The sequence below is a fragment of the Sander lucioperca genome, chromosome 11, assembly GCF_008315115.2.
Source record: "Sander lucioperca isolate FBNREF2018 chromosome 11, SLUC_FBN_1.2, whole genome shotgun sequence".
NCBI lineage: Eukaryota > Metazoa > Chordata > Actinopteri > Perciformes > Percidae > Sander > Sander lucioperca.
The window spans coordinates 6,961,343-6,988,106 of record NC_050183.1 but is presented as its reverse complement, the minus strand read 5'-3'; the positions used below and the strand labels follow the sequence as shown (position 1 = coordinate 6,988,106).

General features: G+C 39.7%; 1 protein-coding gene across 10 annotated transcripts in view; it reads right to left on the bottom strand.

Moving 5' to 3' along the window:
- The window catches only part of LOC116055307 (voltage-dependent R-type calcium channel subunit alpha-1E), a 99,648-nt gene that overhangs the window by 41,132 nt on the left and 31,752 nt on the right, over positions 1–26,764 (bottom strand). For all 10 annotated transcript variants that reach the window (XR_004898806.1, XM_036007281.1, XM_036007280.1 and 7 more), the window contains 3 exons: positions 19,041–19,307; positions 10,149–10,254; positions 9,908–10,047 (listed from right to left, as the gene is read on the bottom strand). Coding sequence is in view for 9 of the 10 variants with exons in the window: in XM_036007281.1 (XP_035863174.1) it covers positions 9,908–10,047; positions 10,149–10,254; positions 19,041–19,307 (513 nt within the window). In the remaining variant the exon portion in view is untranslated. The remainder of the gene's footprint in view (positions 1–9,907; positions 10,048–10,148; positions 10,255–19,040; positions 19,308–26,764) is intronic.

Below are 26,764 nucleotides of genomic sequence, written 5' to 3'. Positions count from 1 at the left end.
AAAAAACTGTATTGGATTATTGTTACTAATTATTGTTACATCACTATATTGTGTAAGCAGCATTTAATGTCATTTCAATTACTTATTTTAGCTTTATACTGTTCAGTTGTTTAATCCATAACAATTAATCATACTTTATAAATAGTGGAGCAACTCTTATGATCATCTTTCGTATGTGACGTCTTTCTGTAGAGCAACTAGGAACAACAGCTATTAGATAAATGCAGAGTATTCCTCTCTGAAATGTAGAAGAGATTTGGTGAATTCTTAGGTTTGTGAGATTTGTGAGATACTAGTCTGAAAGAACATCCAGATCTATAACATGTATGTACAGTATATTCTTACATGTACAGCAATAAAGGTGAATGCATTTAGGCTTGGAGCTCTGATTGGTATCTTGTGGACAATGAAAGCCAAATGCAACACACTGCTTGTTGGCAATGATACAACTCTGACGGCAACACTGCTCAAGAAGCTGCTTGAGCGCTGACTCTGTAGTGACAAAACATGGTGTGCTCAGAAAACCCTGTGCTTCATTTAATGCCTCTCACATACTATATTTATATATTTACATACAAGATCTAAGAAGATAAATATATATATATATATATATATATATATATATATATATATATATATATATATATATAATCTTTATGCAAATTTCAAAAAGATGTACATGATGGATGCACTTATATTGCTTTAAAAATCTGACCGAAGGATGATCGCTGATTGCATACAGTACATAATTTAGCTGATGCTAATCTATAAATTGATTGACAGGGAGATCCTCTGATGGTGTAATTTCCACCCCAGTCAGACTCCTGCAGAGCTGAAAAGCGGATTTTCTATAGGTCAGGGACTCTAAAAGTCAGGTTTGGGGCTTGATTTAATATCTGTGTCTGTGCCAGTATAACCACATATATAAGTGTAAGACTGAGGCTAAAGTGAGAGTGGTTGTTTCACTACATTGTGTAGTGATCTTGTACTGCACTAGTCCAAATTAAAACCCCGCAATAGATTATTTCTTGTCTTTAATTTTACTTCACTTTCTGCCACTGATGATTCAGCACACTGGACCACTGGTGCACTGAACATTGGGGATAATATTTCAAACTACCTGCAGTCTCTTGATTTCTCTCTGGTACACATCACGCCCCTCACCTCTGGACACTCATCCATTCAATGTAGCTGCTTGCCAGAAAATAATTCTTAACATCTTTGGCCTGTAGCCAGGTAAAGAGAGGAGACTGTCATGGTTTTGGTATTTTGTTCCATGTTCTGTCTTATTGTGGTAATCTTGTTTTTCTGTTTTGCTCTGTTTCCTGTTTTTATTTTGATAGTCTGGTTTTCTGTGTTGTATGGTTTTTCGTCCTGTCTTTGTTTGTTTCGCGCCTTTTTTGATTGTTCTGCCCCACCCTGATTTGTTCCACCTGTTGTATCACCTGTCCCTTGTTAGTGTTCATTACCCTGTGTATTTAGTCTCTCTGTTTTCCCTTGTCTCTTGTCAGATTCTTGCTTTCTGTTGGTGTGGTTTATGTCGTGTTGTGTGCTGCCCTGTGGACAATTCATTGTAAGTGTTTTTCTTGGTTGGAATAAATCTTGTTGAACTGCATTTGGGTCCAAACCTTCTCTACACCGTGACAGAGACACGTTGGTTAGTTGGTATCATAAAAGTCCAAAAACAATTCCTCCAAATTAACTCTGCTTTAGACTCCCATATGGACTGTTTAAAAAGATAACTCAGCATTAGCAGAGAAACTGTGGCTGTAACAGAACACACACTTTCCTCTTGCCAACAACACTGATGGTTGATTCTGACGCCTCTAAGAAGACATCTGATGCTTGTTAAAATAAAAACCGACTGCCATATAAATACTGCATCCCCCAGTGTTTTTAATCCAGCACCAGAAACACGTCATTATTTTAACTGAAAAACAAGATGAAGAAAAATGGCTTTGGCTGGGGCTAGGCATTTTAGAACACATGTATTACAGAGTCAGCAATTAGGTGCAATCATGGGCCATTTTTCTCCCAGCACTGTTCATTGGCATATGGAAGAGCACAGCTGTCTTGTGAGTGGTTATAAAGGATCCCATTAATTGATATATAATAATTAATAATAATAATATTATATATATAGATATATATATATTTTTTTTTTTTTTTTTGGTACATAGCATATTTTTGCACAAAACTCTGGATTCTGAAGTTGCTGCTGTTGCACTGTTGCATTTTTGCACTAACAGACCACATCATATAACAATGTTTGCTGCTTGTGACATTCTTGTGTTTTTGTCTTGTGATCTTGTCTTGTGAATTTGTTGCTGTTTATTGTTTTGTTTTAGTGTTGAAAACATTTGGAAAAATGTCCCTATCTCTTGAGCACTTTTTTTTACTGTTATGGTAGGAATGTCTTGTCTTATCTGTTGTGCATTTTTTCTTCTTCACCGTGGGATGGTGAGAAACGAACTTTCGATTCCTCTGCATGTCTAGTATATTGAAGAAATTGACAAATAAAGATGACTTGACTTGATATAATTGAAAAATAAAAACAAAAAATATTAAAAGAATTAATGAATTCGTCCATTGGTTTCTGGTGAAAGTTGATTTGCATTGCGTTGTTTTGAGGGATTTACCAGCACAAGCACCAAAGTGTCAAATAAATAGCAAATGAAAAAACAGCCACAGCAGCGCTTTGCATATCTTTCTCCATATGAGGACTTTATTATTAGATGTTACAAGTTTATATGAATTAGTATTTGTGAGTCAGATGAGATATCTGTAGGGGAAACATGTAGCTGGAGCCAGCAGCCGGTTAGCTTAGCTTAGCTTAGCATTAAGGATAGAAAAAGGGGGAAACAGCTAGCCTGGCTCTGTCCAAAGGTAACAAAAATCTGCCTTCCAGCACCTCTGGTGGTGGTGGTGGTGGGGGGGAGCTGGGGACAGTAACTTCCTGGAGTCTCCTCTTGTTGCCTGGCAACTGCTGTATTTCCTAAAAAGTCACACTGCTGTTTTAAAGGTTTGATGTTGGGAGACTTTAACTTTAGTTTGAGAGGTCAGACTTGGCCCACAGGCTGCTATTTGCATACCACAGTTTCATGGCATAACTCTAGATTGTGTATGTTTATTTATTTCAGGTTTATTTGTCAGGGACAATGCACACTAATAATACATAAAAGAAAAAATGTGCCAGAATTAGCCTGGAGGCTATTTTACATCCGCTGTCTCTGGACTGGTCGTAAGAGGTCACCCTAAAATGATGTCAGCCTGTCTCACTGGGAAGTGAACAGGGTCTTTACAACTTTACAACTGTGTAGATTACTGGCTGCCTGGTGCTGCCTCCATCGCTGTCTGTCTCTGAAACATGTAATTTCATTCTAAATGCCATCTGAGGAGATTCAAGAGTTACGCAAGTTGTGGGAAGAATGTGTTCCCCATGTACTTTGGGTTAGTGCTTTAACCAGAATTGTTCAGGAACAAATGCCAGACTGAACCTACAAATAGGTTGTCTGCCTGAAATTCAATTTGTAAAGACAAATTGCCAGTTCGTAATTGAGAAATGTTCTTGTAAATTTCAGCTTAACCCTTTTTCAGTTTTGTAACTTTCACTAGGAAGTGAACAAATTTAATTTTACGTGACTTCAGTTAATATTAGGACCGCTTTCATCTCAGTGTAGCACCTCGTCTTCTCTGAACAGATACTAGACTGCATAAAGGCCCTTGACATAGTCTTGGTTTCACAGCCCAGAGAGAGAGAGAGAGAGAGAGCGCTTGGTAGACTGTCAATTACATCGACACCATCATCATTATTCACTCACTCAATTCAGGATCACAACTAAAACACAATTTTTACTCTGAGGACGTCATTTGAATGTCACTAGCTACTCACTCTGTCTTCTTATTCATATTCATTTTGTTTGACTTGTGAAACAAAAAAAGTGTTGCCAGCGCTCTGCCTGTTCCTTCTTCTGTCTCTCACACACACACACACACACACACACACACACACACACACACACACACACACACACACGTAAAAAGCAGGTGTATTAAGCACATTCCTCCATCTGACTATAAGAAAAGACAAATCTATCTTGGTCTGGTCTAATTGGAGAGACATTGAATAGAGGAGCAGCAGGACTGGAGCCAGTGACATCCTAACCTGGGGTGGGGTCCTCCATCACCACGGTAACAGCTCAGGGGGACATATCCACCCCATGTTGTGTCTGAACTCATCAATCGATCAGACAACAGATGGAAAATAAGATTGGAGAGGACAGGTCTGTATCTGTATGCATGTGTGTGTGTGTGTGTGTTTGTGTGTTTGTGTGTCTGTGTGCGTGCATGCGTATGTGTGTGTGTGTGTGTGTGTGTGTCAGTTTGAGATAGCCAGTTCTACCAGGTGTATGACTGCCAAACAGACAGACGGTGTTGTTGGCTAAAAGACATGCAGTAGTGGCACATTTGGTTCATACACACAAATGAGCACACACACACCCCACATGCACGCACGCACAGGTGACGACACACACATCAGACAGATTGTGGTTTCAGCTTTCAGTGAGTCAGGTACAGTGACACTGTGTTCATGCAACTTTGACTACACTGGAAGAACTTATCTGGAGGAATGAAAAGGAAAGTAAAGGAGGCAAAATAATGAACAGGGCAGGAGAAGGGATGAAGCTGAAGAGAGGATTAAGACAAAAATGAAAATATAAATGCATACGCATAGGCTAAGTTCTCATAATATTCCTGCTTTTGTCTCGCTGGCTGATATTACAGTGCTGTGATCGATGTGAAGCTCTCCCTTCTGGCTAGCAGTGGTAATAGAGTAGAAACAGTCCAGTTTTGACACCCAGTGAGGAATAAGCACTGATAGCTGCAGCGTTATCTGTTAACACACAACAAAGAGGACGCCGCCTCTCTCTGTTAATTAACACTGGAGGTGTAAAAGGTCGGACACGCTCCACCTATCTTATGATATCTATCGCACTACGAGGTGTGCACCATAATTGAATGTACACAACTAAAAAAAAAAGAAACTCTTAATTGATTCCAACAGATTAAAGAAGGCATATTACTGTAACATAAAGAGATTTTCATGATCTATTGAAAAGCAACAGATCATAAAAGTCCTTTGAGAACTAAACTAGTTTTGGGAGTTTCATTGACTTGATTATCTGATTTACTCCCAAAAAAATCTGGCATTTGTGGCATCCCTCTTGGTCTAGTGATTTAAGTTGGTGACCATTTAATTGCAATGTCTCCAGCTGGGGACCTTTGCTGCATATCATCTCTAATTCCTCTCATTTTCTGTCTTCAATACACGTAATATTATCTAATAACATGCCTTAAAAAAAGAATATTTTTAGGATTATGGCACATTTTTTAGCATGTTTAACAAATTACATTTCCATTTTCTGCCTATTTTGCAAAAAAAGAGCAGCGCAATGAGAAGACAACTAACTCTTGAGACCTTTTCAAATCTGGCAAATCTACTTTTTGATACATATTAAAACTTTGTATCAACCTGCAAAAACAATGTATTTAGCTTCATGACAAACAAATCTCTCAATTATTCTGGAAATACAGCATCATAATTTATCTGCAAGATCAAAGCTTTATTGTCTCGTCTTCTCAGAAGTCCAAGACTCCTCCTCTCCTCTCTTCTTGTTGCCTTGACTGATCAATGCTGTTTCTCATTTTCTCTTTTGATCTAGAATTACATTTTTTTTATTCAGTTGACAGCTTGAATAAGCTTAAATTTCCAAAGTAAAGACAGAAAAAAGGCTGAACCATCTTTACTGATCAGCAATGTCTGTGCTCCTAAAACCATGCTGTGATAACAGAAATGGAGAAAAGAAAAGTCTCCTAATCTTTACTCCCATCAACTCCCTCTGAGCTAACTCCATCTCTCCTCTAGTCTCTCCCATCCCCCTCCGAGGGTCTGGCACATAGTGGTGACACAATCCCTTGGTGGGCGTCACCCCCTGCCAATTGTTGCCAGTCTAATGGAGGGCTTGCCAGCGAATGAGACTGCCAAGGTGCCAATTAGTATGTACGATTACGCATAGAGGCAAACTCCTCATTTCCTCCAGCTCTATCTCTTCTCTCATCTCTATTCTTTACTTTGTTTCTCTCCTGTTTTACTGGTTAAAACCTGCTCTGGTCTCTGACTTCCGCTCACAACTTGCCATTTTAGCAGGAGTACGGTAAGAGAAGAAGCATGTGTGAAGGCCTGAGAAAAACCCACAGCCCCTGTCTTCAAATTTCAGAAACAACCGCCCTTTCGCTACAAAATAATAGCCTTTAAGGAAATGGCAAGTGCCATCTGTTTTTTCATACCTCCCTCCCACTCTCTCTCTCTCTCTCTCTCTCTGTGTAATACAGGCCATCTTGAAACACCAAGGCAGCTTGCTGAGGTGATCATGGCCTTCAGCCTTGACACGGTTATCAAATGGCTCCATATTTACACATGATCACAGATAATGGTCAATGAGTCAGGAGTATCCACTGTGGAAAGGTTCACACACTCTGTAGTGTGAGCTAACAGTAGTGTGTTCTGCCTCCAAAAGCAACATTTTCTGCAGTACAGTTTAGTTTGGATTCCTGCCTGTATGACTCGAGCTGTCATGTAAACCTTCGATCAAAGTGAGCTCAGCGCAGTCATGTGAGTTGAATCAGCACCTCCCTGACACAATGTCAACAAGACTGAACATTATAAGCTTCACAGATGATAGGATTTACTGCAGGGCAATTGTACGGAATTATATGATACAGGTATAACTAATAAACTGGTAAATCAGTGAAGAACTGTAAGTATTGTTTTTGACTACTTGCTGCACACCAAGCCTGAAGGGACAAGTCGCAGCTGTGGATGTAGTCTTGCATTGCCAGACCTATCTCTACAGTATGGTCTGACTACACAAACCGCAGACTAGTATATGTGGCCACTTTAGTTCGGTCACATGGGAGAACAAGTATACAATACTAATTCTAATCCAGATTTATTTTCACAGCACAAAATATGGTTATAAAGTGCTTCACAAGGCAGGGACTCTTCTATGATTATTCTTTTAAATGTATCTTATACTGTACATTATGCTTATGATGTTTATGTGTTTGGATGCATACTGTGTGTGTGAGTAGGGGTTTGGGGAGTCTGTGTCTGTATCTGTAACACAGTCTACCCTTCCTGTCTGTAGAGGCCTCCTAATTACTAACTGACTGATAACTGATAGAAAGCACTGGTGACTCATCTAATATTATCAGCAGTTCTCATAATCGTCATTCACTCTCTAATAAGGTTGCAAACCTGGAGTGATGGCCTGCAGATGAGTGAATGTGTCCATGTGAGTGTGTTGGATGGTTTGCGAGTGTTTCAGAGAGAGAGAGAGAGAGAGAGAGAGAGAGAGAGAGAGAGAGAGAGAGAGAGAGAGAGAGAGAATTCATTTTCATTAATTTGTCTTTGCTGTGGCCAGAATGATAATTTCGAGAGAGTGATCTATCTGCAGCTCACTTCATCATGCTGAATATTAATAAAATTGAGACCAGGAAGGCTATTTCATCCAGATCGAGCATGTCTCATCTCTGTAGCTGAAACTCAACCCAGGAAACATGCCTTCATCTTACTGCCAAATAATGGTTTTACATTTAATGTTGGAACATGAGGATCTGCCATTTCTTAGGAAATATGCAGATGTATTTAGATTACATTCATTTTTGGCGAGTCAAATGACTTCAGCCTCGGCACACACTGACCTCGGCACAAAGAGAAGCCAACACATCAATAAGTGCTCCCTGATCTAGTATACACAGAGCAGACAGAAAGGTAAAGTCTGATTACAGCGCCTGTCTGGCCCTAACAAGCCTTCTCTTCTTCTCTGTCCACATTCAGGCAGGTGAGATTAGAACAACCCATTAGCATGTGTCTGTCTCAATGTGATTTAATTAAGCTTCTATTTTTGATCGCATAGTAACATGCCGTGGGGTTGAGTGTCCTCAACCGCTGCCACACTGCAACTGATCAACAGGCGAGAGAAGCAGGAAGCTCTCTCTTTCCCTACCGACTTCCACAACACTTCTTCTTTATGTCATCCCTCTCTTAAGCTCTTCTCTCCTCCTCTTTCCTCCTCCAAACCCGCACCCTTCCTCTCTCCAACAGCGAGTGGAGTATCGTCAAGAAGCCTGTGCTTGGCTCATCAATAACTGAACACCCAGAATCATGTAGAATTCTCTGAGAACTATGTCGGCCACCCTTTGTACTTCTGTGCTGTGAATTGATTAATATTTCATTTGTGTGTGTGTGTGTGTGTGTGTGTGTGTGTGTGTGTGTGAGAGAGAGAAGTTAATCTGCTAAAACCATAAACATTTACTCTCTCTGCTCTGACAGTGAGGCACCTAACTCTCCGGTAACTTACTAACGTAAACGTAAGCCCCCCTGGGCATTTAACAGCCATGTAATTAATGTGCTGTGAGTACACAGAGTGAGGTGACGGTTTACAAGCTGTGACCACCTCACAACAGTCCTTGTAGCTGCTTGTAGTATAACTTCAGCTGGTCGTTAATTCAACATGGTGCTCAGGTAGTAATGGTTTATAGTTAAAGAGGCTTTTTCGAAAATCCCTGCCTATTTGTTTCCTAATCCAATATATTTACAGCTATGGGAAAAAAAATATATGTAAAAAAAAAAAACCGTTGGCAAGTTTCTACAATAGAACAAAATGTAGGATGTACACTACTTTTGTTCAAAGGTACCACAATATAATGCTTCAACTTTGATCAATGTGTAAAAACTGTTAAGTGTCTCCAACCCTCTGTGACATCACACAGTGATAGTAAGTCATTATTAAGTCGTTAGTGTTGCTACTCATTATACAGTTACTATTTAGTGTTTATTACGGAGTGGATAAGTAAACAAGTGGGTGATTTTAGTTGGTCTAGTTTGACAATTTCCATTAACTTTGATTTATTAAGTTACATAAATAAAATAAAAGGCAGAGTAAAACTGAGAGGTGTCTCTTTAATACAAACCATGTTCATCACTGGATGAGGCATCCGAAAATGCCGGCTCATTTATGTTTGATGAAATCTGTTCATCCAGCGCATATACCTTATGAAAAAAGTTTTCCTCATAGTTTGACTGCAGTTAATTTTACAATTTTTGTTCAAGGGTTGTCAGGGGACTTACAGTTTTGCCACTATTGCCTTACAGCCAGTATACAGATGTACACAGATATCTTCATGAATATATAATCTGATATCGCAAGCTGACCCTCATCTTGTCCTTCCCTAAGCAGGAAATGAAGCGCAGATAGTTAAGTGGTCAAACAAGAACAAAAATGTAGGGTGCATTGATGCCACATCTGGAGACATAGGGATGAACTATGGTGCGTTTTGAAAATAATCTGAACCAAATACAAGAAAAGGCCACCAATGACAATGACAAAGTGTTAATGTGTATAAGGAGATTGGTGACAGATCAGGCTTGGAAAGCCTAGCATAACAAACTGGACCAAGAACATCATTTTGTCATCAAGGTGAGGTGAAACACAGTTATCAAAAACCAAATTAAGGATATACATTTAAATCATGATAATTAACCTCCTTGTGTGACTTTTCTTTACAGGATCCGGATAAGTTAAAAATTTAGGACAACATCTCAAGTGAGGAGGTATTAATAGTCAGTAAAGACCAACAAGCAACAAAGAAGCAAACTGTCAAACTTCCCAACCAAACCAGTTAGAAATAACTGGGACATCAGAACATCAGGTGCTTTGAATTCAGTAAATCTCACAGATTCACCATCCCTTTTGATTCATAACGCTAATCCTGTTTCACAGATCTGCATCCAAATATACACGCGCACACGCACACACACACACACACACACTGTTTGACTCACCCACTGAGGACCACAATGAAGTCCATGACGTTCCATCCGTTCCTGAGGTAGGAGCCTTTATGAAAAACAAAGCCCAGGGCGATGATCTTTATCCCAGCCTCAAAACAGAACATCCCGATGAAGTAGGGCTCTGTCTTCTCCTGTAAGTGCAAAGCAGATAATCAGAGTGATAATTGTCTTACACTGAAATGAAATGGAAGTGTAAGACTGTGCAGATGTTTCCAATGTGTGAATATCTCACCAGTCTCTTAGACATGGGCGTTTTGTCCTCTCCAGGAAGGTGCTGCTCCAGAGCCAAGACGATACAGTTGGCGATGATGGTGGTGAGGATCATGTATTCAAATGGAGTGGAAGGACCAAGTTAAGGAACTTTTGACTGACCTTATGTTGAGTGTCTGGTAAAGTATGTTCATTTAAAGGATGCGGCTGGTGATATTCTATATTTGTGTTATTGGCAACAAATTCCTTGAAAAGATCAAAACCAAACATATGTCAGTCTCTCAGCACAACCTACTCTGTCTGTGGCTCTCAGCCCATAAAGCCCAAGTTAATCTTTAAAAACAGGTCATGAATATATACTTTCATTTTTAAAAATGTTCATTAATTTCCCTAAACTGTATTTTTTAGCAAACATCACTCAAAAAGGAGTAAATAGTGCATTTGTTAGGGACTACTTTAAGTCGCAGAGTTGGTGCACTAGTGGGTCTTTCTGGCAACAGGATGATGTATGTGGGATCAACTCAGAATAAACTACTGTGCCCATGTTCATGGTAATGAAGGAACATGTCACCCAGTGCAACAATGTGGCTCATTGATGTGTTTAAATAGTTTTTGGACAACGATGTACGATGTAGGTTTAAACACAGAGGAATAAGCTCTATCAGGCTTTGGATACATAAACAACACTTGTTAGTATCATCAGTTTATTGTTGGTTTTGGTCATTTCATGTAATTTGTTTACAATAAAAAATATAAAATATATTTCCAGCCTCGTCCTTTAAGTGACATATGGACTATTTACAGAAAAGCAAATAGACAGAAACCAAGAAAGCTCTAAACAGGTTTCTAGGTCACAGTCAAACACAAATGTGATGAACAAACAGTAGCTGAGGGAATGTGTAATAAATGGCACTAAAAATCTTTCTATGCTATCTATACAGAGTACAGAAAGTCTATGCTATTAGAATAGAGAGAACAAATTAAAATCCAGATACTAAATCAGAGAAAAAAAATTAAAAAGTAATCGGGTTAATCACAGTAAAACAAACCCAGCAGCACTGCAATTACAATGTCATGAACACATAAACAGATAGACAGGCTAACATTGATTCCTCAGTATGAAACAGAATAAACCTGCACGTTACAAGCTCCGGGGCTGTAGACACAACCAGACATAGGCTAAACTTTTTTCTGAGGTCAGCTGCAACACGCACACATTGAGGCAACAGAAGGCTTATCGAGGACGGATGAGTGGGTGGCCTAAAACGTGATCCAATAAACAGGGTCACTCTTACTACATGCTTCACTGCCTATTCAATGAGAAGCTGTATTGGTTGTCGGTTCCACACCAGCCGCACTGGGGTTGAGCTCAGCCAGCAATGTGCTCTTTATTTAATGCTCTGCGTGGGCAGACCCCTTTCTACTGGTTATGTGCAGAAGAGGTAGGAAGGAAGGGAGCTTAAATCTGCAGAGTGAGAGACAGGGAGGGAGAGCGGAAGTAAGAAGGAGGCAGAGATAACAGGGAAGAATGAAACAGGAGAAAGTGATAAGGTGGATGACGGGTGATCAGTGGAGGAGAAGATGATGGTTATATAGAGTGTCAGAAGCTTGCTAAACAGGTGGGTGAGGAGAAGGCAATGAGACCAGATAAGCAGCTGTAACCAGCAGGGTTACTCAGGGACATTGAGCAATGAGAAGCTAAATAAACAAAGCAAAAATAATCTTACTCCCACCAGCCTACAGGGATTCTAACTTAAAGCTAGGCTTAGCCACAGATTTGATTCAGTGATTGCAAGTTGATCGCTGAGAAATTTTGGATAAACAAAACCACAGCAGCCATCAGTACATGTACAGTACATGAGTACATGATGAGCATGAAAATAAATAGCAAAACGTCTGTCGCAGGCCGACGGGTTGTTTTCAAGAAGTGAAGTTAATCTTTTGGTTCCCTTTTTCTACAATAACTAGCATCAATTTAGTCTTGCTGAGAGCTCTCAGCAGCAGCCAGTCGCCATGCCCTGCATTCCCTCAAACACATAAAACACAAGCAGGAGGAGGGGGGAGACGTGACAGAGGGGGAGACAGAGGTAGGAAAGGGGAGGAGAGAGAGAGAGAGAGAAAATTAAGATAGAAAGAGAGTGGTATCCACGGCAACAGGCTTCTCTTCCAGCCAAAAGTCAATGCTACAAGACAGTTCCTCCTGGGCAGCTGAACTATCTGTGGTTACACACACAAATATGGTACGGACATGTTATCACCTTTTAAGTTGATATGGCGAACATGTTAGCAGACATTTGACTATTACACATCCAGCAGATAAGGAGCAACATTCATTTGGAGTTGTGTGGCAACCTCACGGATTCAAGTCAAATTTTCACTCACATGTAAGCTCTGATTTTGGTCTCCGCCAATTAGCTCTCTTTTCAGTTGTTTAGTTTAGAGGAAATTGGATTTTTAGTTTCTAAATGCTCCACTATGTTCACCGGTTGGCTGCTAACTTTGTCTGCCTGCCGTTTGGTGCTGGGCAGGTAGTGTACAGTTGGTTTTTAAAGATTTTTCAATGAAAAACAACTGCCTGCTGCGGCCCAAAGCATCATAATGAGTGTTGATGTGAATCAAAACAGCAAAAGTTGTGGCCTGGAAAACCAAAACAATGACCTAAAAGTAGGGCTGCTTGATTATGGAAAGAATCATAATCACGATTATTTTGGTCAATACTGATATCACGATTATTTTACACGATTACTCATTGACTTTTGGAAAGACGTTGTAATTATTGAATTTTAAAAAACAAATAGTGAAACAGTTAAACAAATCAACAGTAAAAACACCTTGAACTGTGAAATTTCCCTCTAATACTTTTCCCGTTTGAGCTTTTATTCTCTCCATTCAGAACACAGGACAAAATAAGAGTTGACTTGCAAAACGTAATGTGCAAAATAATCGTTTTTCTCGATTACTCTGTTTTTGGGATCGTTAAGAGCAGAAATCGTAATCACGATTAAATATCGATTAATTGCACAGCCCTACCTAAAAGATGCTAAAGAGCTTCATAGAGCTGAGAAGAACTGCAGAGTTGATGATAATTCTGTTGGTTCATTACAACAAACAACAGTCATTTTATCCATTGTTACAAATGATATTGATTATTATATGATATTATTGATTTAGCCTCTGCAGCCTTTTTGATGCACTCATATACTCTGCAGAGTACAGAAGTACGTATGTTGACTCATTTGTCCAAGAGAGTCCAAACAACGGATGGGTTATTCCTGATATAACTGATGTTCCCTAAAATTCAATGTTGACTTGACCCTAAGTTACACACTCAACAAGTGTCTTTAACCAAAACCCATCTCCCCTCATCTGTGCTGCTCTAAAGTGTGATGGTGATCGTGGATCGTCTACCAGCTGTAGCAGCGTGGCATCTCGTGAGCAATCCTGAGAGTCACAGTGACGCTGGCACTCTGCCTCGACTCCTCAAACACGCGTGTAAAAATAGACATGGAGACAGAGTGTGATGCCCTGTGCATCTGCGAAAACGATCAGGCCCAGATTGGATCCAAGCCCCAGTGATTATTATTACATAGAGGTGGAAATCAAAATGAATTACAGGCATATGAGTCTGGCTTATTAGAAATCTGTGAATTATCAGAGTATGAGTGAGTTTTACAAGGCAGAGAGCAGCATTAAATATACAAACACAGAGGAAAGCCAAGAGTGTAATCTCTATTTGGAGTAAAATGAACTCTATTTCAGCCTGGAGAACTGGACAACTATTGCTGTGCTGTTATAAGATGTAAGATTAAAGACGTTGAATGGGTTTAACAGAAAAATCTATCTTCAATTCCACATCACCTCCACACCTCAGTGGTCTGCCTTAGCCAGCCGATCAATCCTGAGAATAATGCGGAGATAGTTCAGTCAGTCCTGTTTATGAGCAGCAGCCCTGTGAGTAAACCGTGTCAACTCAGAGCCACAGCCGGCTCTTATATACACCTCTCTGTCAGGTGGATATACAGTCATAATAAGGAGGGGTGAACATACCTCATGTGATGTTTTGTGTTTTGTGCAAGGTCACATTTACTAGTCTCATTTTCTTCAGCTACATTTACTCTACAAAACTGCTCTCATTAAAGAAGTAAAAATAAAGCAGTCAATAAGCGGAAAAAACGTTTTTGTATTTGGAGATAAATGAGAGTAGAACCACCGGGGACACCAGGGTCATTTCCTTGCTAATTTTCCATTTCTACTTTTCATGCAAGGATGCAATTTAGTAAGAGAGAAATTAATAGTCTTTCTCAAGTTTAAAAATGCTAAGACAAGACAAAACAAGCTAAAATGCTCCCTAATTAAATTACCATCTGTGCATTTTAAATCCTGGTTAGGCCTCTGTGTTTAAAAAAAGAGCAGTGACATTTCCTGTCAAATACCTAAAATGTCTACCTGTTGAGGTAGAAAATCATAGTATAGACCTATGCCTTAAGCCTAAAATGTATTTTTCAATTAAAAAAATTTATCTTTTCTTGTTGGAAGTATCATTCAGGGTATGAGGGTTGCAAGTTCTGGTATAAGGTCTTTTTTTTAAGATATCGGTGGTAGCGGACTACAATGACAGACATAAAGAATGGTAATTGAAATGTAATGAAACATCACTTTTAAATATATCCATTTTTAATTCATGATTATGTCTTTATATTTTTGTACTTTTATCTCACAGATATATCATGACAAAGACTTCTTATAAGTCTTGAAGGGGGGAATTATTTATTAGAAAACCATAGAGATACCATATAGACCATATAGAGTGTTTTTTTTAATCACCCACCTTTTTTTGTTAATGTATAACCAGTAAGTTGCCAATACAGTAAGACACTCAAGTGTTTTCCTGGACTTTCCAAATGCGTCATACTAAATTATAAAAAAAAAAATGCTATAACTGGATATGACCTAATATGACCCTGTCTCTTGATGAGGGCTGTCTTCTGGAGGGAGTGGGATAAGAAGGTGTGTTTTAATAATCTTCACAGTTTACATTGTCATGTATCTGCACTTTCAAGTTCAGTTTTTCTGCTGACTAACTCATTTTGTTCATGAAACAAAGATCTTATACTGCACCATCTCAGCCTACTGATATTTCTTTGATTAATCCTCGTCATCAACAAGTCTTCAACACCAACAGTTTCATGCTTAAAAACTCACAACATCTGACAACCAGCAAGCACATGGTTGTGCCACGATGAAACAAACTATTAAATCCAACTATCAATTATTTAAAGGTGTACCTTCTCAATGGGAAACTTCCCTCTGCGGGGGATCCCAGTGGGGATCAGACAGGAGAAGCAGCTGTCAGTCCTCACCAGGCCTGCCACACTAAACTCAGGCTGTGGGCCTAATTAGCCCTGCCTCTCCTTGCCAGGCCTTGATCAGCCTTCCATCGACTGCAACCTCAGGTAGGTACAATGGGCTGACAGTCAGACTCATACATACATGTACACATACATTTAACCAACTCTTACTCCTGTGAGCTTGCACAGAAGCCTCTGGATAGTTCCTGAATTGATCAGGTGCTGTTAATTGAGCACTCAGAGAAAAAAGAGCCTCTTACAGCGAGGTGACAGCAGCAAGTTGTTCTCCAAACACATGGCTGACCTTTATGAGATGTCCTGCTGAGATTGTGAGATTGTGAGTGTGTGTGTGTGTGTGTGTGTGTGTGTGTGTGTGTGTGTGTGTGCTCTTGTATTTCTATTTCTGTGAGGACCGATTTGAGATTTAGACAATAAGAGCAAGGACATTTGTGGGAAGTGAGGATGTTTAAGGTGTTTTTTTTTAAAAAGGACTGTTTAAGGGTCTGGCCTTTTAGCATTAAAAATACAATTATATAAATGTTAAGTTTAGGGTAAGGGCTGAGGTTTATAAAGTACACCTAAGTATATCAAATCGTTCCTTTACCTTAGTTCTCCATTTTAAAGCAAGAAGGGAAAATATGCACAGATCAAAATCCTAAAGAAGGCATAGCCAAAACCTCTGATTGTCGGTTGTTGGGCAACCCCACGGTGATGACAACACTGCAGGAAGTAGCAAGAAATAGTCCAGCATAAACCCCCTGTAAAATCGTAACATGACCTTTGTTTTCCTTAGGTTTTACAAATGAGATAAACTGTGTTAATAATGCTGCATTTCCACCGCATGGTACGCCACGGCTCTACCCGACTCGCTCTCTTTGTTTTCCATTAGCAAAAGTTGTGGATAGTAGCTGGTACCAGGTACTTGTTTGGTACGACCTCGGTCGAGGTTTCAAGCGAGCTGAGCCGATACTAAAAGGTGGAGTTAAAACACTGCAGACCTCTGATGGGTCAGAGAGAACCGTCACTAGCGTGATATGGGACATCCTGCACGAATTGGCCATTTAAAAAAAGCAAAGCTACCGTCAATAGCGACCACAATAGTTTTTATTCCCTCGACCCAGATTTTTAAAAAATGGCAGCCTGCAAAATCACGGTGTACACTACGTACATAATGCCGTACATCAACAAACTGCTGACATTGTTGCAGATGAAAGGATCCAGGGAGTGTCGCTATGGCGATCAGCTGATAATCCCGCCTCAACTGAGGTGGTACTAGCCGCACTGGAAAACGAAACAGAGTTGAGTAAAGCGGAACTATGCAGTGGAAATGAGGCATTAGTGAGCCATAAAGGTGCTGGTTAAGTGGATTTTGTTTACCTTTGGACCAAGGTCTAAGTGTAATGAAGGGTACACTGTGGTATTGCTGCTTTTACTAAAGTAAAATATTTGAATACTTCTTCAACCACTGGGCATTAAGGTAAGGACAGGGGCTAAAGAATGCATTCTGTCAATAAGGGTCCTCACAAGTATAGAAATACAAATGTTTGTGTACCATTGTGTATATGTGTATATGTCTTTATATTTACAGTATGTGTTATTATTTGTGCTTACATGTGTATTAACTGTAAATTAGTCTTCACATGCCAGACATGATTCACAGAGAGCCAATCATCAAAGCCACGGTGGATATTGACCAGAACACAGAAACACTCAGCTCAGCATCACTCCCTTCAAAACCATATTAGCCAATGATATAATATGACTCAGTGAGTGATGAGTTGTTGTAATAGCATGTGACACTGCGATCAGACATCATTACATATAATTCCTGTTAATGCTTGTTAATCGGATACAGTAGAGCTCATTAGATGTAATGAGACACTCCCTCCACAACAGCACATTAACCTGGAGGTTATTCAGTCTGGATGCTTTCCTTCTGGTCACTACAGCACACACAATATTTAGATTTAAATTGTATTCTTGACACAGAGTATAAGATGTGCCTGTAGATGCATTATCATTATTGGTTATATTTCATCCACTGGGCGGCTGAAATATCTGTAATATGATAACCAACACACACACACACACACACACACACACACACACACACACACACACACACATTAACCCCTTTTCCTCAGCTGTTGATTGAGATTCATCCAGTTTCTATTTTTAAGCACCTCAATGGACGGGCAAGCCCAGAGAAAACAACAATAGACAGCGATCAACAATAGAGGTCCACACATTCTATTTGCTGGGTTTTTATAATCAGCAGTAGGCCAGTCAGTCAGTCAGGAAGCTGTTGAAAGGAGCGGAACAATAGCTGGGAAGATGCCACACCTGGCCTGGACACCTGGTGAGCTGCACAGCAGCAGCACAAACACGCCACCAATGGACATTTGCGTGTGGTCGTCCTCCTCAGCAACAGGCAGAGGAAATAATACAGTCGCTCCCTTTTCAGTAATAGAAGAGCTAGACATTAGGTTTTTGAAAGCAGCCAAATAATCTTTGTCACAGACTATGTCACAGCACTACTGAAAATTTAAATGTTATGTAAAACCGATTTGGATATTGCCAATCTGATTTAATGGCAGTATGTAGGCAGGCAACAATACAGTGATATAAAACAGAGATAAGCAGCAAAGCCTCACATTGGAGAAGTTGGGTTAGGGTTAGTAGTATATTTGACATGTTTACTTAAAAAATGACCAAAACTATTAATCGATTATCAAAATGGTTGCTGATTTATTATCTGTCGATCGGCTAATCTATTAATCCACCAATCATTGCAGCTCTATTGAGCTTGATATATTCACTGTACACAACTCGTCAGTAGGGACAGTGCTGTTGTGGCAACAGCAGGTCTTCATAGCCTTTTGTTGACAGAAAAGATTTACAGCCATAAGCAGAGAAACTCCTGTGTTCCTCTAATCCACTTTCCATTGACACCTCCTCCCCTTCTGAACTATTTTTGGCTAGATATTGTCATAACCTGAGTCAAACTGATGTATAATTTCATCCACTTTTGGATTATTGTTTTATAAAATAGTAAAAATAATGGCACTGGTCCACCCAAAAAGTCTGACTTAGTGCTTGTTTTTTTCATGTCCTGCTTTATTTTCTTAATTCCTAAGTCCCTGTTGTACAGTATTGGATTGCATTTAAATGAATTAATCAATTAAAGAAACCAAAATAGTGTTTCTTTCAAACAATTCCTAGACTGATCTCTCTCAGTGGTTGAATTTCTCATGTATTTCCCTGTGTGTATTTCTCTGTGCGTGCTGTCCATGGTGCTGAAATTCCCAGATTTTCTCTATTCTCTATTGCACAGATAAACTAGGGGCAAAACACTAAAGAAAATGTAGGACTTCAGTCTTGTGTGAAATTGTGTACACTTGTGGAAATATGAGAACATTGTTCTTGTTTATTTGTTAAACTGGAACACTGTTTACCCACCTTAGTAATTCACTCCTATACGATTCCTTGCACATCTCGGATGAATGTGTTTGTATATTTCACACCGTACCCGCCTCATTTACACCATGAAGCAGAAAAAAGGATATGGCCACTCAATGATTTTCTTAGCGTACTTCCTGACCACGTTGTCCTCGCCAAAGATGAAGAGGGACCTGTTGACGGTGAAGCAGTTCTCCCTGACCGGGATGGGGTTGTACAAGGCCATGGTGCGAGCACGCTGCGCTTTGGTCTGCTTAAAGGCTGGGGAGATGCCACCTGTGGACACGGCCGCCCCATCGCGGTTCCGGTTGCGATCGGACCCTCCATCCCCTGGGCTCAACAAGCCCGGGACGTCGTCTCCAAACCGGGCCATTCTGTCGGGAAGGGAAGACAGGATAGGAAAGGGAGGTTATAGTTTCCTAGAAAGCAGGGCGCGGTGATGCGCTCGGTGTGACAGCGGCGGAGTGGCGAGATCCTGACCAGTTTTAGTCCATCATCCGTTTAATTCGCAAAAAACACCGAACTCAGTGTTCCCCAACTTTAAAATCTGTCAAAAACATTCACGGATTTTTTCTCCAGTCTGTCCAATTAGAGAAGCACGTCGATTCCAAGTGTGCTCCGCGTAAAATAAAGGACACAAATCCAAAAAGTAATTAAATTCCGCCCCATTTAACAACTTGTCGTCTTAAATGAACGTGAAATAACTCATTCATTTCGCAGCGTTGTATCCATCCAAACATTAATATCTTAAAGAAAAGCTGCAACAGGTCACGTCTTCAGCCATCCTCAGTTCCCTGAGCGAGAAGCAGTAGAACAGGTTGATCCATGGATTTTTAAATAAACTAGCAACAGTCGTATGAGTAATTCAGAGCACATCAGTCCTGTCTCCTCTCTCCTCTTCTGTTGACCACCTACCACAAGAGCACTATCCTGCTGCGTGCGTAAGAGGACGACCGGAAGAAAAAAAGTTTGGCATTTTCCGCGACATTTCCCCCCGAAACAACGCGAACAAAACAAGCTGTCAAATATATGTCCCACGGAGGTAAAGAAAACTCTCAATCCGTCTTGTCTGCAGTGGGATAGTGGGTTGGATGGTGAGGGAAGTATCTCCCTTCCCGCCCGCACTGTCAGAGCAGGAGAGAAGACAACAGTGTCGCCTAATGCGACAGGCACCTCTCCTAACCTCTGTCCAACCCCACACAAGCACTTTAATATGCGCAGATTGAGTTAACAACCCGTGTGTCTAATTGATAAAATCACAATGCAATAAAACAAATATTAGTTGCCTCTATCTTGACGACAGTAGAAATTATGTAAACCAAATAAATTACACATTTAAAAGCTTGTAAACCTGTTATTCCAGGTGCTGGAAATGTGCGTACAATTCTTGTAAAATATCAAAGGTTTAATGTGGGATCACTTCAGCTTTCTCATGTGACTGGTCAACTACCATTTGAAAAGGGGCCATGTTTTGATAGTCTATTTGATGCTTATGTTGTTCACCCCACACGGTCCTTAGGATGGCCAAACTGAATGCTGGTCACACATGGAGTCTGGAAGGGAGTAAACACCTGTTGTGAGATTAACCAGCGCCAGCCAAGACACCCAGGAGGACGGCAACAAGCATCTTTGGCTAATTACATGGCTCAGAACCTACTATTGCAAGGCATGCTAGTGAGGGGGAGTTGAGCTGCTGTATGCTGACTGGAAGTAATCATATATAGGCTACTCGTGAGGATGGGGAATGTTGAATGTTCACAATGAAGAGGGGGGAAATAGGAGAGCAGGGACTGATGTTGGGTTGGAAGGGTGGAGAAGCCAATTAGTTTTAACGTATAAGTGTGGTAATATTCTATATTATTCTTACTGTCAACAAACCCCTTGAAAAGAGCAAAACCAATGATGAATTGATTCTACTAACAAGTTTTATCAGTGTAGCCAGTCTGATAAAGCTTCCTCCTTTGTGCCACAGTCCTCCATTATTATCCAACAAGACTTTACAGCCATGCCTTACCATGCACAGCGGTGCTTTGTGCTAAATGCAACAAAACAAACTTTTCCTAAGTACACACAAAATAAAATTGAGGCGGTGAATGTAATGAGTGAGTGATAAAAAAAGTCATCCTGTAGAGGTACATCTGTACTAAATTTCATGGCAATCCATCCAAACATTGAGAGATTCACTCAAACCACAATTGTGAACCTCATGGTGACGCTAGAGAAAAAGTCAAGGGATCTATCAAATAGTTATAGAGATATTTCAGTCTCAACCAAAGTGGTGGATCGACTTACAGACTGACACTGCCATCTGCTAAAAACTATTAAAAACACATCTGTGAATAACACCTTTGCAGTGGATAATATGCTCCTTCATTATAATGAACATGGGCACTGTATGTTTGTATGTAGCATGTTTATTTTGAGTCAATCACACATACTGCCCACCGTCCTGCTGCTGTAAATACTAGATGTGCTAAAATCCACGACTGAAAACAGTCCAACAAATGCACTATTTACAAAGATATAAAGCATGTAGTACATGCCTGAATGAAAGCCTTTATTTTCAAGGAGCATCAAGCTGTGAGAATCAATGTAAAGTAAAATTCACCAGTAAACTGATGTGAATGGAAACAGAAGTCAAAGAGAAGATGAACCACAGGAGAGAGTTAACCACGATGCTGACACTGATGGGTATTTAGTGATGGTGGTATGACGAAGGCAGTGATCAATGGTGTGTGGCCTCCAACTCATTAGTGCTCCAACACATTATGGGCATTAAAAATAGAACGCATAACAGACAGATTTCTGACATCTCCTCATTATGAATGGTGAGATGAGACGTACACATTTTCCAATGACGTACTCCTCCAGTTATAAGGCGAAAAACTGTTGAAAGCAAAATCACATTTTACTTGCTTTTTTTGTTATTTCGTTTATTTATGTCTCTTAGTGTGATAGAAATGTTACTTCTGCCACTTCCTCTGTGCAGCAGTGACACCAATACATTGTTTTCTTCCAGGAGGAGAGTGTGGAGCAGCCACAGCTCCCTTGGCTGAGAGGTGAGGGGTGAATAATGGTAATTAGGTGTTAGCAACAAGGATGATTAGGGTGGAAGGGTGATGGTTCTTTACTGGAAAAAGGCAGAGGGCAAGCTGGTGGAGTCTTCATAGATAGAGCGTTGAGTCAGTAGTTTTTTTTCTCTAATTAAAAAAAGGTTATTTTATTGAAGGACTGTGACTTAACCCAACTGAAATATGACTTCAATGTATTTGCCGACAGGCTCCGATCAACCAGACGTTCCAGCTTTGATCAAACCAGCAAAAGGTTTGAATTGACATCACTGGCCCTGAGGTTAGTTGGTAGCCATTTGTAATAAGGCACCCAGAAGCTTATTTGTTGTAACGTCTGTTGCTATGGTCTTTTGTTTATCCTTTCTATTTAGTAATAAATGGCAGTAATACATTAATAAAAGCTCACAGGCTTCTGACTTTCAAATAAGCCATCAAGTCTGCAGTTATAAATGTCAATAAATCCAGATAATCTGCATCCCTTTCCCTATAAAGTTCACGTGGAGATGTACTGATTAGATTGAAATTATATAACTCAAAATGTTGGATACTGAAACTAAAAGGTGTCTCAATATTTCCAAGTCTTTTCCAATAAAAGTAGGGTAACATTCATTTTAGTCCCCCTATTAAGCATCTATAAGCAGCATATAAACATTTAAAAAAAGGTTTATAACTTACTATAATGTAGTTGTAAGATGTTAATAAACCATAAGTGGAGGCTGCTCTACAAACAGATGATGAACGACAATATAGTAAAACACAGTTGTAATAATTTAAAAAATAAAATAATAGTCTTCATAGGATAATGTATAATAACTGACAAATACTGTACATTAATAAATGTATAAAATGTTCTGGTATCTGCTTACAACTACATTAGAGTGTGTTCACTGTTCAATGAACATTTACATACTGCTAATAAATGCTAAATAAGGGGACTTAAAGTAAAGTGTTAGTAAATTAGATTTCCAATCAATTTAGATTTCCAATTAGAGGAAAGATTTCTACAGCTTCAAGTGATTGTTATGAAGTAAAAAGACGTTTAAAACACATACAAGATCCTATAAAATAAATTGATATTTCAACAATGACTTAAAAATACAAAAAGAACTAATTTGAATCTTTCTCATGGAGGCAACAGAAAGTCTAACAGGATTTGTACTGTAACCCTAAAATATTCTGCTGTATTGTGTTTATACTTCTATACTATTTAAAGGTAAATATTGTTGGAGACATTTAATTTGACATCGTAGACATGTTCCCGCTGTAGGAGACGTCTAGCTTGCAAAAATCTAGCCGAGGAACATGGGGTTACCAAGGTTACTTGCTGTCATGACAGCAGGTTGACAGTACTTGCTCCGGTAATGGGACTTAGTGAAACAGGACTGAGGTGAGAACAATGATTTCAATTCAGAAATAGAATGTGTGAACAGGGATACTGGCAGGCTTGAATCTGAAACCTGGTCATTATCATGCTCTTCGCTTAATAGTATTGAACTAAATTAGCTTCTTGACCTGAGGAAAAGAATAGTCACGTGAAAGCCCACATAAGAATTCACTTCACACACGTTTGGTTGTCAAGTGAACATTTGCTGCCAACATCTTTCCTACAAGCTCTTTGAATTCACATGGCTTTTCACGTGGCTACAGTGTAGCGTTTACCCCATTTCTGTCCACACAAAACCATAAATAAATTATATCTGTTATAGTGACAACCAGCAATTTATTGTTTGTGCAAAATGTGTTTTTTAACTAAACAAAACTGCGGTGCAACCTTCCTTAACAAGACTATAATTCACAAAGTTTGCCTGTTGGTGATTTTGAATTTACTGGGTTTTGTTTTAGGGTTAGTTTGTATTATTAGTCTTGATTTTTGCAACCTAGACCGACATAGATTTGGAAGATGACACATTAACAATATTGTGTGGCTCAGTTATGCGGTATGCTAAAAATATCAGATTCAGAAACTTTATGACAACTTTAGTTTCCTGATATGTGCCAACACAGCGAGGACAACAGGGCCACACATACTGTGTAAGAGAACAGTGCAGGACATATATTTGGAGCAGAGAATTAAAAAAATATACATTCAGTGTAGAAGAACTTCTGCTCTTACAAAATGTTCAACAGTACAAACTAAAGGTAAAACTTATCTTTACGTCTTGTATGACACAATAAAGCTTGTACAGTCTGGATCTTATAGATTAATTCTGAATTGAAACAATTGGTAAAAAAAATTGGTTCTCATCAGAAAACCAATGGAGTGCTTACTCTGGGTAGGGAATGAGTCCTTACCCCAAGTGAAGGAGTAGTACCTCGGGGTCTTGTTCCGAGTGAGGGGACAATGGAGCAGAGGGCTATTGCACAAAACCAGGATAAGGAATTAAGCTGGGATATTCCAGTTATCCTGGATGAATTTAGCCTTGAGCACCTAAGTTACCATAGAGATTTATTCTGTGCAGCTAGCCTGCTCCTGACCAGGCTAACAGCCAGGATTTATTAATCCTGGAGCCTTTTCTGTTCACTCAGCAGTGGTTTTTACCTTATTGTTATCAGCCTGCATTAAAATACAACAGATGCATGTTGCTGTTCAGTAAAGCACTGTAATTATTTAAAGTTGACCATTCTTTTTACAATTATTCATGTGATAGTCATTGTTACTGTTATATTGCTATATGAAAACTGCTTGTTGTTAGAAGTCTGGTGAATATATTACGGAGATAATTAGAAAAGGCTGATTTAAATGAAGTCAGTGATGAAGGACAATATATAAAGTGCTATACACGTGTTAGTGGTTCTAACAATGGCAGACTGGTCAGGGACAAATACACCTTTAATTATTTTAGTTTATTAATTTAGTTTACTATTCTTTAGTATTCTTTGTAGTATGTATGTTCCTCTTCCATGTGCACTGTATTTGGCATTCTTAGCACACAACGTGTGTTGTCTCCAGTGAACTGGGACTATAATTTGGGAAGTTTGAACAATTATTATAGGTTTTTATAATTGTACAATCCTCCCTTATTATAGTCCTAGTTCACTGGACCAGTAACTATATAGTTGAGGCTACTGTACATACTGGACATTCATGAAACAACAAGGAGAGGACACCTCAATGGTTTTTGACCTTATATTTTGCTGGGGGGAAATAACTGATGAATACACTGTGTTACAGTCATGTTTAAAGTGTGCATTACATTTATCACTTAATTATCTTTATAGTTTCTAGATTTCAGAGTCCAATGTCTTCAGTGTCTTGTGAGAAAAAAGCGTGGCAGAAGCGGACCGACTGAATGATATATCTAAAAATGTACATTTATGAACTACAGCTCTTAAATGAAACCATTCGAGGAGTTAGGCTAATTATTTCCACAAACAAACTGTTGTACACTTTGCCTGAAAAGCGAGCAGTGGAAGTAAATATGTTACATAGGTAATTTATATTTTAGCCCATACAAGAGAGAGGGGATATGTACGCATCACAATCTAGCATTGTAGATTAGTGGTTGTAATAGATCTTCATGGTACATTTCCTGCGTAACATTAGGCTGTCTTCTGCTCACTTCTAAGGCAAAGAGTACAACAACTCATTTGTGCAAATAATTAGCCTAACTCCTTGAATGGTATGGCGGTTTCAATTAAGAGCAGTGGTCAGTTAATGTATATTTTTATGCGACTTAAGCATTCAGTCGGTCCGTGATCGTCTGCTTTGCTTTCTCTTGCTGTTTCATTACAGCGGCCGTGTTTCTTTTTTACAAGTAATGTGTTTCACATTGTCATAATTCCATATGAAGCTGCTGCTCACTCTGTGTAAAGAATACACAATGCGTATTCTCCATTTTAGCATCAGGAAATCAGAAATCTGTGATTTCGTTTGTTAAAGAAAGCCGTGAACGCGCATCTATCCAAATTACTTCAGCCTGGCTCGATCTAGTCACTCCTCCTCAGCCTGGCTTGGCCTTCGTGAAACGCACCTAGCCAAGATGCACAGATTAGACTAGGTCAAGCCTCGCTTTATCAGTTATCCTGGATTTATAAATTCTACTTTTGTGCAATATCTCCCAGGAGATTGGCCGGAGAATCGGAGCAGCAGGGGCGGTTTTGCATTTACTTTATCACACCGTTGTGATGAAAAGAGAGCTGAGCCGGAAGGCAAAGCTCTCGATCTACCAGTCAATTTTCGTTCCTACCCTCACCTATGGTCATGAAGGCTGGCCTCTCCCTTAGAGATAGGGTGAGAAGCTCAGTCAGCTACTTAGCGTCGAAAGGAGCCAGTTGAAGAGACAGAGGCCTCGGGGAAGACCCAGGACTAGGTGTAAAGGCCTGGAAACCCCCTAGTCAGAGCTGGTTAATGTGGCTCGGGAAAGGGAGGTTTGGGGTCCCCTGCTAGAGTTGCTGCCCCCGCGACCCGACCCCGGATAACCGGTTGAAGACGATGATGCTGATGATGCTGATTATGATGATGATGATGAAATAAATACTAAATGATAGACTTGTATTCACACACCCCTCCGGCTGTTTACGTAGGTGCTTCTCATTTTTGTTCCTTTGTGAAGAACTTTAGCTTGAAACCAAAAGTAAACTGTAATAAAGGAAAGAAAATGGAAAAGAATTGTATCATTGACTAAATGACAAGTATTGTAATTGGAAGAGTGTAACTGCAGGCAGCTTGTGTAGTGAGTCACATACAGCAAAAGACATTATTTACACAGTGCTGTCAGACAGACAGACAGAGACGTCATAAGGAATCTGTATGTCTGTCT